At 40.0% G+C, this 15303-nt stretch overlaps 2 protein-coding genes across 13 annotated transcripts in view; one reads left to right on the top strand and one right to left on the bottom strand.

Moving 5' to 3' along the window:
- Window positions 1–830: 830 nt before the first annotated feature.
- On the bottom strand, window positions 831–6450 carry EPM2AIP1 (EPM2A interacting protein 1). The gene has a single exon (XM_017508486.2). It carries the CDS (start codon window positions 6061–6063, stop codon window positions 4240–4242), a length of 1824 nt encoding a protein of 607 aa, XP_017363975.1. The 5' UTR covers window positions 6064–6450; the 3' UTR covers window positions 831–4239.
- The window catches only part of MLH1 (mutL homolog 1), a 55202-nt gene continuing 46218 nt past the window's right edge, over window positions 6320–15303 (top strand). For 2 of the 12 annotated variants that reach the window (XM_037731333.1, XM_017508466.2), the window contains exons 1-3: window positions 6480–6651; window positions 11539–11624; window positions 14546–14644. Coding sequence is in view for 9 of the 12 variants with exons in the window: in XM_017508452.2 (XP_017363941.1) it covers window positions 6536–6651; window positions 11534–11624; window positions 14546–14644 (306 nt within the window). In the remaining 3 variants the exon portion in view is untranslated. Of the gene's footprint in view, window positions 6745–11533; window positions 11625–14545; window positions 14645–15303 lie in introns of all 12 variants that reach the window. The other 10 variants (XM_017508452.2, XM_037731332.1, XM_017508457.2 and 7 more) reach the window with 10 other exon arrangements.

The raw sequence follows: 15303 nt of genomic DNA, 5'->3' as shown, positions 1-15303 counted from the left end.
TAAGGAAATAGACTAAGGGTATGGCTTTCCCACCTATGCCTGAAAAGCCTCAGTTACCCAGAATTTAAGTTAGAGAGGCATGGGAACAAAAAGGCAAAGAAATACAGCAAATTTTAAAAGTATACATTAACTAGATGTCACTTTTGGGTCATCTCCCTTTGGGTGGTAAGGACATTCTGCAGGTATAAAAACAAGTGAACCGAATAGATAATGACCAGAAAGTCTGAGTCATTCTTCTATTTTGTTAAATTTACTTACTTTTAAATCCCAGAAGAGCCAAAAATCATCTGAAAAGCAAAGTAGCAAGTAAATAGCATGCCATTTTCTCCTAGTGTTGATGCCTACAAAAGGAAAAATGATTATTAACTCTTAGGTGGCATTATCTTTTTCCAATACTAAATGTAACATTTTAATCACTTAAGTATTATTTTAGTTCACTAAATATTTGTCCAATCTTTTCCCTCCATATGTAGGTTCCTTTGGGGAAAAAAAAGACTTAAAGATTCTATACATGGATATACAAACTTAATATCATAATGGATTTAGGTGTATATATCTGGTTTTGAATTCTGAGTTTACTACTTACTATGTTTACTAGGGAAAACTGCAATTTCAGTTTAACATTCACATAAATATTTGAGTCACATGCTAAGCACTACACTAAATTCTGGGAATACAACGAGATCCCTAGTTACAAAGAACTTAGCTTCATTTCTCAATTATATGCGGATAGAAGTTACCCAATGGACAGTCTAAGGCAGAATAACTGTGAAGGTCAAATAAGACTGTGAAAGAGCTTCAAAAATTGTAAAACACTACACAAATATTTGTTTATCCAAACATTTATTGAAATGCCAGGCATTGTGCTAAGCACTAGAAATATAACAGTGAACAAGGCTTATATGGTCCCTGCCCTTACAAAGCTTACAGTCTAGCAGTGATCAATAAGCAGTAACAATAAAGTGTGCCAAGTGTATGTTTAGCAAAGAACAGGGTATATAGGGAATGCATAATAAGGGCACCTAATCTAGAGGGCATCAATGAAGGTTTCCTAGATGAAGTGGCAGACTGAGACCTTAAAGATGAAGATGATAAATTTGTATTGTATACTAAGAGCAATGGTATAAGCAGTAGAATGATGATATGATCAGTAAGTCTTCTGGAGCAATTTGGTTGTAGTGTGAAAAGGAATAAAAATAAAAACCAGGGAGACTAATAAGGAGGCTGTTGCTATAATTTAGGTAGGTTGATGGCCTGAATTAAAATGGTAGCATTGGAGAGTTGGGAAAAGTCATGCACAAATCAGCTTTTGGCTTGGGTAAGGACAAACAAATGAATGGCTGGTAGTGGTAATGCCATTTAGTCAAAGAGGGAACATGAGAGGAAGAGCAGGATTGGAGGCAAGATCAATGACATGTAGTGCCTGAGACAGCAAAGAGAATTTGTTAGCAATTAGATATACGAATTAAGAAAGGTCTAGAAAGGAGATAATGAATCTGAGAGTTATTTGCATATAGGTGGTAATTAAGCCATGGAAAGAAATGAGATTAGCTAGCAAGATGACATAGAATAAGGCAGTCTGAAACAAATTCTTTTAAACATAGAAAAAACAGATATTTAAGGAAAGAGATGCCTACAAAGACTAAGAAAGCATACCCAGAGATGAATCTCCTCAAAGCTAAAGTCATCAAGTGTTTCAAGGAGGGTAAGACTATTAACAAGGACTTAATGAGCTTAGTAGAGCAATTTGAGTGGCAATACAGGAGACTGGGAATACAAATTTGTCAAGAAAACTAGTAGGAATGAGCTATAGGGCAGTAACTGGTAAGGACATAAGAGTTTTTTTAAAAGGTACTCATTTTAACTATATCACTGTTACAACAGGACCAGTAACAACTATATTTATATATATATATATATATATATTAGAAAAAAAAAGACTGCCATGCAGTTACAGAATTACTTAACACAGAAAACAGTAAAATACACTTTTTTTTTTTTTTCAAACAAGACTAGTTTATAGCAAATTCTCTATAGCTAAGGGTCAATTTCAAATCCTTGGCTTGTATCTCCCCCTCAATGACTATATGATACAAACTAATTTTATTAACACCTTAAGCAAAACATACTGGAACTTCACAAAATATACAAGATTTCAATATTTAAAGAACTGGGGTTAGAAAGCAGAAGTGGCTTTCAGGTCTTCCAATCTTTCTCTCAAGTAATAAAGCTCTGCTATGAATATTCAAAGCTATTAGGAAAATACTGGTGGATTTGGCTGTTTTTTCGGTTTCCCACTGTTGTTTTTCCAGATATGTAAGCTTACTCTATTAACCAAAATCTCAACTTGACCATTCTTGATAAGTACCTTATCAACATGTAACTTTTTGTCTTAAATATGTATAACAAGGCAGAGCCCTTAAATTGGATTCAATATTAATTCCTGATTTACAAGGAATATTGTGAGTTAACAGATCTTATCAATGCCTTTATTGCACTTTACCAGCCAAATCTGGAAGGTTAGAATTAGTCTCTCCTACCTAGTATTCTGTCAGTTTGCCTAACTTGCGCTTTTAATTTTGCTTCAACCGGTTATCTGCCCTGTCCCTTGAAATAAAATAATCTACATTTTGGGAGGGATAATTCTTCATTGTGCCAGGCTGGCCCATGCACTGTAGCAGGTGAAGGTCTTTAGGCTTCAATGCCAACAGAAGCTCCTAAATATAACAAACAAAAAAGTGCCCCTACACATTTCTCAGCATCCTCTGGGAAGACAGGTTGCCACCTCTGGTTGAAAGCCACTGGCACAACTTTCGTTTTTAGGCCCTTATGGAATTTATTTTGATTGCCCGGACAACAATTCCATCCTAATTCTTAGTTGTAGCCTGGTTCCTTGAATTTGCTGCATTAGTAACCACAGATTAAGGTGTTTCAATAGTTAAGACAGGACTTTGGAACAAGAGTTTTTAAACTGCATTAATACTTGAGAGGATCTATAAATATAAATTGGATCCTGTTTACAATTAGTTTTACATAGTAAACTTAAGATTGCCTTTTCATGGTTAACAGAAGTTTGGAAATTACTGTTTTGGCACAAAGCAGATATCTTACTAGAAATACAGAATTACTGCAATCTGTGAATAAGACTGCTTTTAAATATTTCTACTTGTGTGCTGTCTTAAATATAGAATGTGTAAGACAGTTGCAAATTCTAGAATAAATCTATTTCTAGTATCTAACAAAATCTGATACTGTATCATTTTAAAACAAAGTGTTTCTTTTAAGCAGGATTTTAAAAAATAAAGCAATAACACCCATGCAGATAAGACAAAAAAGCTAAAATATCTCACATCTCCTAATCCTGGAGTGCAAGCATCTTTTTTCCTCATCCTTTTTGATAGGACCAAACTTCTGTTTACAGTATTAAAAAAAAAAAAAAAAAAAACTACTACCTGGCAACCATTAAGATTCTATACTTACCATAGTCCTTTAATAGGCAAGCTGATAAAATAGCCCCCAGTTATAAAAAAAAATTCAAGGAAAACCCCCAATAATTAGTCTTATCTCCGAACTGCAGGAAGTCTCCTATGTCAGCGACTTAAAAATGATTCTAATTACTTCCTCTATCAGTTATGTCAGTTATCACTGAGGTGGGTGATGGGGAGGGAAGAGGAAAGAAATCTGTCAATACTACCTTCGGACTCAGAAATGTTTAAAAAAAAAATCTCAAACATTTTGATGGTTAGACAAAACACAGCCACTGTATGCATGGTCTTCCTTTTTGGAAATTTATGAACTTGCTATGTGAGTTTCTGCAAATTGGTTCAAAAGCACGTTTAAGGAGTTGATAATTTAAGATTATATGAATCAGAATTTTAACACTCCATTAAAACAAGAGTTGAAATTTTTGGCATATATCTTCAGAACACCTAAAAAACAGACTGCAAATTCAACTCACATAATTAATACTAAATCTCTTTAAAATTAACTATATCATAAAAGACAATGACTTCGTCATTAAACTAAGTTTTAAAAAAGGTGGCATTTTCATGTTTCAGTCCCATGCTGCCATTTGAGATGAAAAAAAAAGGCAACTGTCAGAATTTGAATTGTGATCAGTTTGGACGGCTGGTACGTGGTGCCTCTCACAATCCAAATTAGTAAACTTGAAAACTCAAACCAATTTTTGCTTTTAGAATTAAATTCTTGTTGAGTTTCTCAATCTTGTACTACAAAGCCTTATGGATTCGATTCATTTCTTTCTCTCACAAGATCATCCCAGCTGGGCTCCATTTCAGTTGTGGCAACCCGAAACAGGGCTTGGAGATGCTCATCTGTCAATGGCTGACTCAAAGTGTGTTGGTTTCGAGTCAAATATGAAAAAGCCTTTTCGCAGATTTGGTTACTATCAAACAAGGATGCCACCTTACAGGCAACCCCTTTGATAATTGGGTAAGATTCAGCAGACAATCCAGCATAAAACTGCCCCAAGTCTTTGATTCTGTATTCATTCCAAAGATTAGTGTTTGCCTGAAGTTTTGTTAGCTCCACCCTCACTGAAATAGGTGCATATTCAGGTTTAAAGTTAAATGGATTTGAAAACAGTTCTAAGTCCTTTTTAATGAACCTGAGGTCCTTAAAATGTCTCTCAAATTCTTTTTGTAGACGACAGATCACCATTTGATACCTATCAGGATCAAATATTTTTTGATCTTCCTTATTTTGCTGTTTTAGCTCATCAACAACTTCTTTGAGGGCAGGAAAGTCTGTTAGATTTTTTTCCTCAATATGTCTTTGAAATAAATTCAGCTTAACTTCGAAAGTACAAATATGGTCAAAGGCGGCAGCAGCAAAGACCTTACTAACTCGCAATTCTTCACTGAGTACTCGAAGGTGTTCCATAATATCTACCAAGAAGCCAAAGTCACAAAGCCACTGTTTGTCTGAGAAGTGGACTGTTGTTGCCCCTACTGAAACCAAGAACGCTTCCATCTCTTTTCTTAGAGAGAATATTAGTTTTAAAGTTTTCCCTCTTCTAAGCCAGTTGTTCAGACATCGTCCATTAACCCTTTCGCCATGCTCTGATTCAGATTCAGTTAGCAAAGTCTGAAATTCAGGTCGCCTAACACCTCTGGTCTTAATCAAAACTATCCATTCGGATATGGTATTTATGATCTGATTCACATCTACATCATAGGAGCTCAAGAGTTCCAAGTGGAGAAATCCCGAATAATGAATCACATTCCAACAGTTGGGGCTGACAGCCTTTTCTCTCATGTATGAGACGAGTCCTGAGTTCTCACCAATCATCCTCAAAGTATGGGTCGTGGTGAGTCCAACCATTCTCTGCAAGCTAAGCCCTGCTGTCTGCAGGGCCTCTAGGATTGCCGACATGAGTGCACCAACACTGAAATGATGAGTCAGGTTGATGATGGTCAGAAGATCTTCTTGCACCTCCAGCCCGGCGCCCACACCGCGGATAAAGACCAGGAGGTAGTTCTCATAGGCCACAAAAGCCTGGTCGTCCAAGGCAAGAGAATAGGCCTTGAAGTCCCTGGCTCGGTTAACAAGCTGACTGCGTAGATTCCTGTCAATGCTCAGGATCCTCTGCCTTGCGCTCTCTGGAGATAAGTCAATGCCTTGCAGGACGCTTACGTGCTCGGGCAGTACCTCTCGCAGCAACACCTCCATGCACTGGTGTACAAAGTCCCCCTCACCCCAACCGCGACCCTTCAAGGCCAAGAGGCGGCAGAGCCCGAGGCCTGCACGAGCAGCTCTCTCTTCAGGAGTGAGCGAGGCCACGGGCAATTCGCCCTGACGCAGACGCTCCACCAGGGCCGCGCGCTCGCCGTCCGCCACATACCGCTCGTAGTATTCGTGCTCAGCCTCGTAGTGGCGCCTGACGTCGCGCTCGCGGGTAGCTACGATGAGGCGGCGGCAGACTAGGCACAGGGCCCCGTTGCCCTCCGGCGGCTCCACAACCAAGTAACGCTGGGTCCACTCCGGCCGGAAAACTAGAGCCTCGTCGACTTCCATCTTGCTTCTTTTGGGCGTCATCCACATTCTGCGGGAGGCCACAAGAGCAGGGCCAAAACGTTAGAAAGGCCGCAAGGAGAGAGGAGGAGCCTGAGAAGCGCCAAGCACCTCCTCCGCTCTGCGCCAGATCACCTCAGCGGAGGCACACAGGCCCGGCTCTGGCATCTCTGTTCCTATTGGCTGGATATTTCGTATTCCCCGAGCTCCTGAGAACGAACCAATAGGAAGATCAGACACTGATTTCTACAGCGCAAGCGCATATCCTTCTAGGCAGCGGGCAGCAGCCGCTTGAGGGAGGGACGAAGAGACTCAGCAACCCACAGAGTTGAGAAATTTGACTGGCATTCAAGTTGTCCAATCAATAGCTGCCTCTGAAGGGTGGGGCTGGATGGCGTAAGCTACAGCTGAAGGAAGAACGTAGGTACGAGGCACTGAGGTGATTGGCTGAAGGCACTTCCGGTGAGCATCTAGACGTTTCCTGGGCTTCTCTGGCGCCAAAATGTCGTTCGTGGCTGGGGTTATTCGGCGGCTGGACGAGACGGTGGTGAACCGCATCGCGGCGGGGGAAGTTATCCAGCGGCCGGCTAATGCTATCAAAGAGATGATTGAGAACTGGTACGGAGGGAGTCGACTCGGGCTCACTTAAGGGCTATGACTTAACGGGCCGCTCCTCTTAATGGCGCGGACACACCCTTGCCCTGGGCAGAGGTGTGTACAGCGCATGCCCAAAACGGCAGAGGCCCAGGGGTTCCCTGGCGCGTGCCAGTCAGGCCTTCTCCTTTTCTGCCAACCGTGTGTTTCTTTACCGCTCTCGCGAGACCTTGTAAGGGTGATTCGGGTGCGAGTGGAGGGGTATACTTACTGTCGTCTTAATGGTACTGTTAACTAAGGAAGTCACTTAATTTAAAATTGTGCAGAAGATACAAAGTTAAAAGATGTAAAAAAGCTTAGAATGGGGAAAAAAATCTGTTTTTCAGAGGTTACTGTTTTCTTGCTAATTCCAGAAATCATCTGTACATATCCAAAGACACAATTCATTTTGAGTTTCATTCAGAACAAAAAGTTGAGTGTTAGGACAGGCTGATGCACTTTGGGCTTGATTTCTGATTACCTTGTTACACTATTGTTAAATTAGTGACCCCACTTATTGTTTTCCTGTCCTATACTTGGGAGGGCGCACTTCGAAGGTACCAGGTTTTATGGGTCATCTGTGGATTCTGAAGCTTAGAACTGTCACAAAAAAATGTGGAGGGAAGACATTTGAAACATAGGGAAGGAAAAGTGAGTGTGGACTGTAAACCTCCAAAAATCCATTCCCAAAATATACCCAAACGTTATGTCAGATCCTTTTTGTTAAAAATCAGTTGTTAGTGAAGTCCGTACATTAATAGAAAAAAAAAATGCTTCAGTAAAGAGTGGTAGGTTTCTACAGGGATTTATTGTGAAAGTATAAACTATTCAGGGCAATGGGACTGAAAGATCAGTGGGTAGAGAGGACCACTGAAGGAAAGGAAGAGAATTGGAAGGTAGATGAAAGAAGGAGCAAGGAACCTGGGGATGTTTTCTCCTTTTCACTTGTAATAGTAGTAGTAGAAGCAGTGGCAGAGCGGCTTTTGTTTCTACTATGTTAGAATGCTATGACAGAACAACTGGGCCTTTTATTGTACTGTGCCAGAATACTGTAAAACAAAACTAAACATACTAGCTTGTTGGCTTGTAATTAATTCCTTAAGTGGAGATTTTTATATGGAGTCCAGTTATGCCCTTTTTAGTACATAAGTTGAGATGACTAAATACAACTTTACTACAGGGGCTCATGGGAAAGGTCTTTAATGTTTAAGTAATTTACTGTCTTCTTTATTTTTCTTTTCTTTTTTTTCTTTTTTTTTTTGAAAGAAAGAGAAAGGGGGAGAGAGAACAGGAGTCTTGCTCTGTTGCCCAGGCTGGAATGCAATATAAAAATAGATATTAAAAACCTCTTTTATGCCGATAATTGTACTTAGCAGCGGAGACAGGAAGGAATAAGGGAAGAAAATAACAAACAGCCAACCAATATTTCATTAAAGTCTGTGAAATGCTATGCAAATACTGAAGAGTGATTTATTTCCAATTATGTGGTCACTTTCAAAATAGGTGTAATATGATACTGAGAAAAATGTAAGTTCTGTGGACCTGGGGTGAAGAATTCTGTAAATATTCACTGAGTTTACTTATTCCAGATCTGAGTTCAAATCATAGATGTCCCTGTTAATTTTCTATCTTGTTGATCCATCGAATATTAACAATGTGGTGTCAGTCTCCCGCTATTATTGTGCGGGAGTCCAAGTCTCTTTATAAGTCATTAAGAGCTTGTCTTATGTATCTGGGTGTTCCTATATTGGGTGCATATATATTTATGATCATTGACTCCTGTTGTTGCACTGATCCTTTTACCATTATGTAATGTCCTTTGTTTCTTTTAGTCTTTGTTACTATTAAAGTCTATTTTGTCAGAGATGAAAGTTACAACTCCTGTTTTTTCTTTTTTTTTTGCTCTCCATTTGATTGGCAAGTCTTCCACCAACCCTTTGTTTTGAGTCTCTGCGTCCTTGCTTATGAGATGGATCTGGATACAGCGAACCATGTGTTTTGACTTTTCATTCAATTTGCCTGCCTGTTCTCTGATTGGGGCATTTAATCCATTTAAATTTAGGATTAATATTGATATTTGTGAATTTAATATTGTCGTTTAATGCTAGCTGGCTATTTTGCCCATTTGTTAATATAGATTCTTCATCATGGAGATACTCTTTACCCTTTGGTAAGTTTTCGGGATGACTGATACTGCTTGTTTCTTTCTGTGTATAGTGCTTCCTTCAGAAGCTCTTGTAAAGCAGGCCTGGTGGTGATGAAATCTCTGAGAGCTTGCTTGTTCGTGAAAAATTTTATTTTTCCTTCATTATGAAGCTTAATTTGGCTGGATATGAGATTCTGGGTTGAAAATTCTTTTCTTTGAGGATATTGAATATTGACCCACACTCTCTTCTAGTTTGCAGGATTTCAGATGAGAGATCTGCTGTGAGTCTGATAGGCTTCCCTTTATGGGTAACCTGACCTTTCTCTCTAGCTGCCTTTAGACTTTCTCCTTTATTTCAACCCTGGTGAATCTAACGATTATGTGTCTTGGGGTTGCTCTACTTGAGGAATATCTTTGTGGTGTTCTCTGTATTACCTGAAGTTGAGTATTTTCCTGCCTTACTAGGTTAGGAAAGTTTTCCTGAATAACATCCTGAAGAATGTTTTCCAGCTTGGATTCATTCTCTTCATGACATTCAGGTACACCTATCAAACGCAAATTAGGCCTTTTCACATAGTCCCATATTTCTTGGAGACTTTGCTCATTCCTTTTTACTCTTTCTTCTCTAATCTTGTCTTCTCATTTCATTTCATTAAGTTGATATTCGACCTCTGATACCCTTTCTTCTGCTTGATCAATTCAACTGTTAAAACCTGTGCATACCTCGCGGAGTTCTCGTATTGTATTCTTCAGTTCCATTAATTCACTTATGTTCCTCTCTAGATTGTCTATTCTCGTTAGGATTTCGTCAAACCTTTTTTCAAGGTTCTCAGTTTCTTTACATTGGGCTAGAACATGTTCTTTTAACTCACAGAAGTTTCTTATTATCCACCTTCTGAAGCCTACATCTATTAATGGAACGCATTCGTTCTTCATTAAGCCTTGTTCCCTTGTTGATGAGGAACTGTGATCGCCTGTAGCGGGAGAGGCATTCTGATTTTGGGTATTCTCAGCCTTTTTACACTGATTTCTTCCCATGATTGTAAATTTATGCACCTATCGTCTTTGTAATTACCGACTTTCAAATTAGGTCTCTGAGTGGATGTCCAACTTGTTGATTCCCAGCGCCGGAATCCGAGCAACCCACTGCCCGGCCAAAACAGCGGTGTTAAGATTCGTGGTGCTTTTCTGCCTGGGAATCTCCGAACTGGCTTCCTTCTTGAGTCCCTTTTTCAATCAGCTGAATAGACGACTCTGCCTTCCCAGAGCTCCAAACGTCGACCAAAAGGGGACCCAGTCCCGTTTACTCTGCACCAAGAACCGCTGTGCCGGGGCGGCAAAACCGCTGCCCCGGCCACAAGAGTCACGCTGGTGACCCATGGGTCTCCTCCACTGGGAATCTCCTGGTCCGTGAGCGACAAAAATTCGTCTGAAAGTGTGGCGTCCTCTCGTTCTCTGCGCTTTCACTGGGAGCTACAATCCTGAGCTGCTAGTAAACAGCCATCTTGGATCTCTCTCTTTTTTTTTGAGATGGTGACTTACTCTGTTGCCCAGTCTGAAGTGCAGTAGCATGATCTTGGCTCAGTATAACCTCCACCTCTCGGGTTCAAGCTGTCTTCCTGCCTAGCCTCCCAGGTAGTTGGGAGTACAGGTTTGCGGCACCATGCTTGGCTAATTTTGTAGTTTCAGTAGAGATGGGGTTTCGCCATGTTGACCAGGCTGGTCTCGAACTCCTGACCTCGGGTGATTCACCCACCTCAGCCTCCCAAAATGTTGGGATTATAGGCAGGAGCCGCCATGCCCAGCCTAATGTCTTTTTTCTGAATAAAGACTTGTCTGTGTGGGGAATAGATAACTCTCATGCAGCCCCTGCTAGAAAATTTGTTTTCTCTAGCAGGCAGTCTGTGTTTGTAGGCTACTCTTTTGAAAGCACAAAATATTTATTGATTTCTTTTTTTTTTTAAACTGAGTTTCACGCTCGTTGCCCAGGCTGAAGTGCAATGTCTCGATCTCGGCTCACCACAACCTCCACCTCCAGGGTCAAGCAATTCTCCTGTCTCAGCCTCTTGAGTAGCTGGGATTACAGGAATGCGACACCACGCCTGGCTAATTTTGTGTTTTTACCAGAGATGGGATTTCTCCATGTTGGTTAGGGTGGTCTCAAGCTCCTGACCTCATGTGATCTGCCCGACTTGGCCTTCCAAAGTGCTGGGATTATAGGCATGAGCCACACTGCCGGGCCAAGAAATTTATTGATTTCTTAAAGTTGTATTAACTTTCTGCATTACTGGTTTTTTTCCCTCCATCATAATATAAAAGGGAATAGTAGAGAAAAACATTCAGAATTTTAATTTTTTTACTGACATTTTATTAGAGTCACCTAAGAACCTGAGGATGAATAAAGTTGAGGTAAAAGTAAAATTAGTTGAGAAGAGGTATGTGCCAAAATAAATCTATTTTTAACTTCACTTGCTGTCTTTCCTAGAGGAACAGAAATAGTGCTGAACATCTATTAGAAATGATAGTCGCTCTACTCCCTCTTCTTCTCTCTCACACAGTAAGTGAACTCATAGTGTATGAGCCTGTAAGACAAGAAGAAACACATTAATGGGGCACTGTTGTATTTATTTGGAGTTTTTTTTTTATAATTGCTTGGCTCATTAAAATATGTACATTAGAGTAGTTGCAGACTGATAAATTATTTTCTGTTTGATTTGCCAGTTTAGATGCAAAATCCACAAGTATTCAAGTGGTTGTTAAAGAGGGAGGCCTGAAGTTGATTCAGATCCAAGATAATGGCACTGGGATCAGGGTAAGTAAAACCTCAGAGTAGCAGTATGTTTGTGCTTCATGGAAGAGGCAGGACCTTTCACTGTTCTGGAAACTAGGCTTTTGCAGATGGGATTTTTTTCATTGAAAAGTGCAACACCAACAATAAATATTTGTTGAGAACCTATTTTTGGCTGGGCACTGTTCAGGGGATGTGGCAGTGAATAAAGCAGATTAAAATCATTTCACTTCTGGTGCTTACATTGTAGTGGTGGGAGACATAAATAGTGTGACATTAAGTGCTATGGAGAAAACTAAAGCAGGGAGGAAGATAACAGTGTGCAAGCTGGGAAGGATGGAATTAAATTGAGTGGTTCAGGAAGGCTTCAATGTGGATGTGATATTTGAGAGACTGGTGGAGGTCAAGTAGCAAGTCGACTGGCTGTTTCAAGGTATTCTTGGCATACAGAACAATGTAAGCAAAGTCTATTAAATGGAAGCATGCCTGACATGTCGAAGGACTGTCAAGGAAGCCAGTTTGTCTAGAAGCTGAAAAGGAAACAGTAATCGGAGATGAGGTCTGAGCAAAAACATGTAAGTCCTTGTGGGCCAAGGTAAAATCTTTAGGTTTTTTTCTGAATGTGGTGGGATACTATTAGAGGGTTTTAAGCAGAGGTTACATGGTTGTGGTGAGTTTTTTTTGTTTGTTTTTTTTTTATCCTTTGTGTTTCAACGTGGAAAATAGCAGGACAGGGCTGAAGGAGTCTGTCCTGCAGACCGCTTGGTCGCAGTAGAGATGAAAGAAGCAGTGAGATTCTGGGTTGATTATGGAGACAAAGCTCTCAGAATTTGCTGATATAGGGTATGAGAAAAAGAGGAATCAGGAATGATTTCAAGGTTTTGGCCTGGTAAGTGGAAGAAAGAGTTACCACTTACTAAGACGGGAAAGACACTGGAAGAAGCAGATTTTTGGAGAGATCAGAAGTTCATTTTGGGGCATGTTCAATTTAAGATGCCTGTTAGTTGGATGTTTGTGAGTTTGGAATGCAGGGTAGAGATTTAGGTATAAATATTTGGTAGTTGTCTGCATTTTAATGGTATTAAATCATGAGACTCACCTGAAAAGATGCTCAACATCAGTCATTAGGGAAATAAATAAAAACCACAGTGAGATACCACTTCACACCTATTAGGATGGCTCTAATCAAAAACAAAAACAAGTGTTTGCAAGGATGTAGAGATTGGGATTCTGTGTATTGCTAGTGGGAATGTAAAATAGTGCAGGCTGTGGTGATTCCTCAAAAAATTAAACATAATTATCATATAATCCAATAATTCCACTTCTGGGTATATACCCAAAAGAAGGGACTCAGACAAATATTTGTACACTTATATTCATTGCAGCATTATTTACAGTAGCCAAAAGGTGAAAGCAACCTAAGTGTCCATCAATAGAGGAATGGATAAACAAAATGGAATAATTTCAGCCTTAACTAGAAATGAAATGTTGACACATGTTACAACATGAATGCACCTTGAAGACATCATGTTAAGTTAAATAAGTCAGTCACAAAAGGACAAATACTGTATGATTCCTCTTATGAGTTTCCTAGGGTAGTCATATTTGTAGATAGTAGAGGGGTGGTTGCCTAGGGCCAGGAGGAGAGGAGAGAATGGAAATTATTGTTTAATGGGTACAGGGTTTCCTTTGGGGAAGATGAAAAAATTCTGGAGCTGGACCATGATGATAGTTACACAATAGTGTGACGATAGTTAGTGCCATGGAACTGTATACTTAAAAAATGGTTAAGATGGGAAATTTTCTGTTACATATATTTTACTGCAATTTAGAAGATTAGGTTTCCCCCCCCCTTTTTTTAGAGGCAGGGTCTCACTCTGTCACTCACACTGGAATGCAATAGTGTGAGCATAGCTCACTGTAACCTTGAACTCCTGGGCTCAAGCAGTTCTCTCATCTCAGCCAGCTAAAGTAGTAACTATAGGCGCACACCACGCCTGGCTATTTTTTTTTTCCTATTTTTGTAGAAGTGGGTGCTTGCTCTGTTGCCGAGGCCAGTCTTGAACTCCTGACCTCAAGCAATCCTCCTGTCTCAGCCTCCCAAAGCACTGGGATTATAGGCGTGAGCCACTATGCCCACCCAGCCCTGGAGATTTTTAATAAAGAAGCTTGTCAATTAAACAAAAGCCCTGAGACTGAATGAGATAATCAAGAGAGTATGTGTAGATAGAGAAGAGGTCCAAGGACGGAGTCTTGGGTGACTCTGATGTCAGGAAGTGGCGACATGAGTCAGAAACAGCAGTGACTGAGAAGGAGCCCCCTAGTAAGAAAGGAGGAATGCCAGGACCGTGTGGCATTCTGGGTTCCAAATGAGGAAATTACTGCTAATTTTAAAGCTCTTCTCAGGCTGGGTGTGGTGGCTTACACCTGTAGTCCTAGCACTTTGGGAGGCTGAGGTGAGCGAATCGCTTGGGCTCATAAGTTCGAGACCAGTCTGGGCAATATGGTCATCTCTGCTAAAAATACAAGAAATTAAGGCCAGGTGCAGTGTCTCATGCCTGTAATCCCAGCACTGTGGGGGACCAAGGCAGGAGGATCATTTGAGTTCAGGAGTTCGAGACCAGAATGACCAGCATGGTGAAACAGCATCTCTACTAAAGATACAAGAAAAAAGTAGCCAAACATGGTGGTGCGCACCTGTAATCCCAGCTACTCGGGAGGCTGAGACATGAGAATCGCTTGAACCTGGGAGATGGAGGTTGCAGTGAGCTGAGATTGTGCCATTGCACTCCAACCTGGGTGACGGAGCAAGACTCTGTCTCAAAAAAAGAAAAAAAGCTCTTCTAAGGGGATTTTCTTCCTGGATTAAATCAAGAAAATTGAATCAAAAAGATTTGGAAAAATGAGTAACATAATTATTTACTCATCTTTTTGGTATCTAATAGAAAGAAGATCTGGATATTGTATGTGAGAGGTTCACTACAAGTAAACTGCAGTCCTTTGAGGATTTAGCCAGTATTTCCACCTATGGCTTTCGAGGTGAGGTAAGCTAAAGATTCAAGAAATGTATAAAATATCCTCCTGTGATGACATTTGCCTGTCATTTGTTAGTATATATTTCTCAACATAGATAAACAAGTTTTGGTACCTTTTACTTGTTAACTGTGTGCAAATCTGGACAAACTTAATGAACTTTAACTTTTTAAGACAGAATTGTTCATAAATAAACTCTTTTACCTACAGAGACCTCTGATACTATATGTCTCTTAATGGAAGTACCCAATACCACCTATGAAGTTTCTTGTCAAAAAATCAAATGCAAATCTGATCATTACATGTAGAAAAGAAAGGAGACAAGGAAGCATGATAAATGATACTGAGACTGGGAAACTACATGAAAAAAGACTTGTTCCTTTCAACAGATAGACGACAGGGGAAAAAAACAGTAGAGAAAGGAGTAAAGAACCTGTAGACTAAAAGACATTTAAGCGGAATGTGGATAACCCCCCATGTAGGCACTGAGGAAGGAGAGCTAAGCAGAACCCTGGCACAATTAGGGCTTGAAGAATATCTCAGTTTATAGTGTTACTACTCATCCTTTATACAGTCATATATTAGTTTATAGAGTTAGGGCTTGAAGAATATCTCAGTTTATAGTGTTACTACTCAGTTATTTCCTTTTTTTTTTTTTTTTTTTTTTTTT

Source organism: Cebus imitator, unplaced genomic scaffold (assembly GCF_001604975.1).
Source record: "Cebus imitator isolate Cc_AM_T3 unplaced genomic scaffold, Cebus_imitator-1.0 Scaffold391, whole genome shotgun sequence".
NCBI classification, from domain to species: Eukaryota; Metazoa; Chordata; class Mammalia; order Primates; family Cebidae; genus Cebus; species Cebus imitator.
Note: the sequence above shows the minus strand (reverse complement) of the source record. Positions and strands in the feature narration are given on the sequence as shown.

Coding starts and splice junctions, on each gene's coding strand:
- EPM2AIP1 (XM_017508486.2), bottom strand. CDS start 6,063: ATGTGGATGACGCCCAAAAGAAGCAAGATGGAAGTCGACGAGGCTCTA.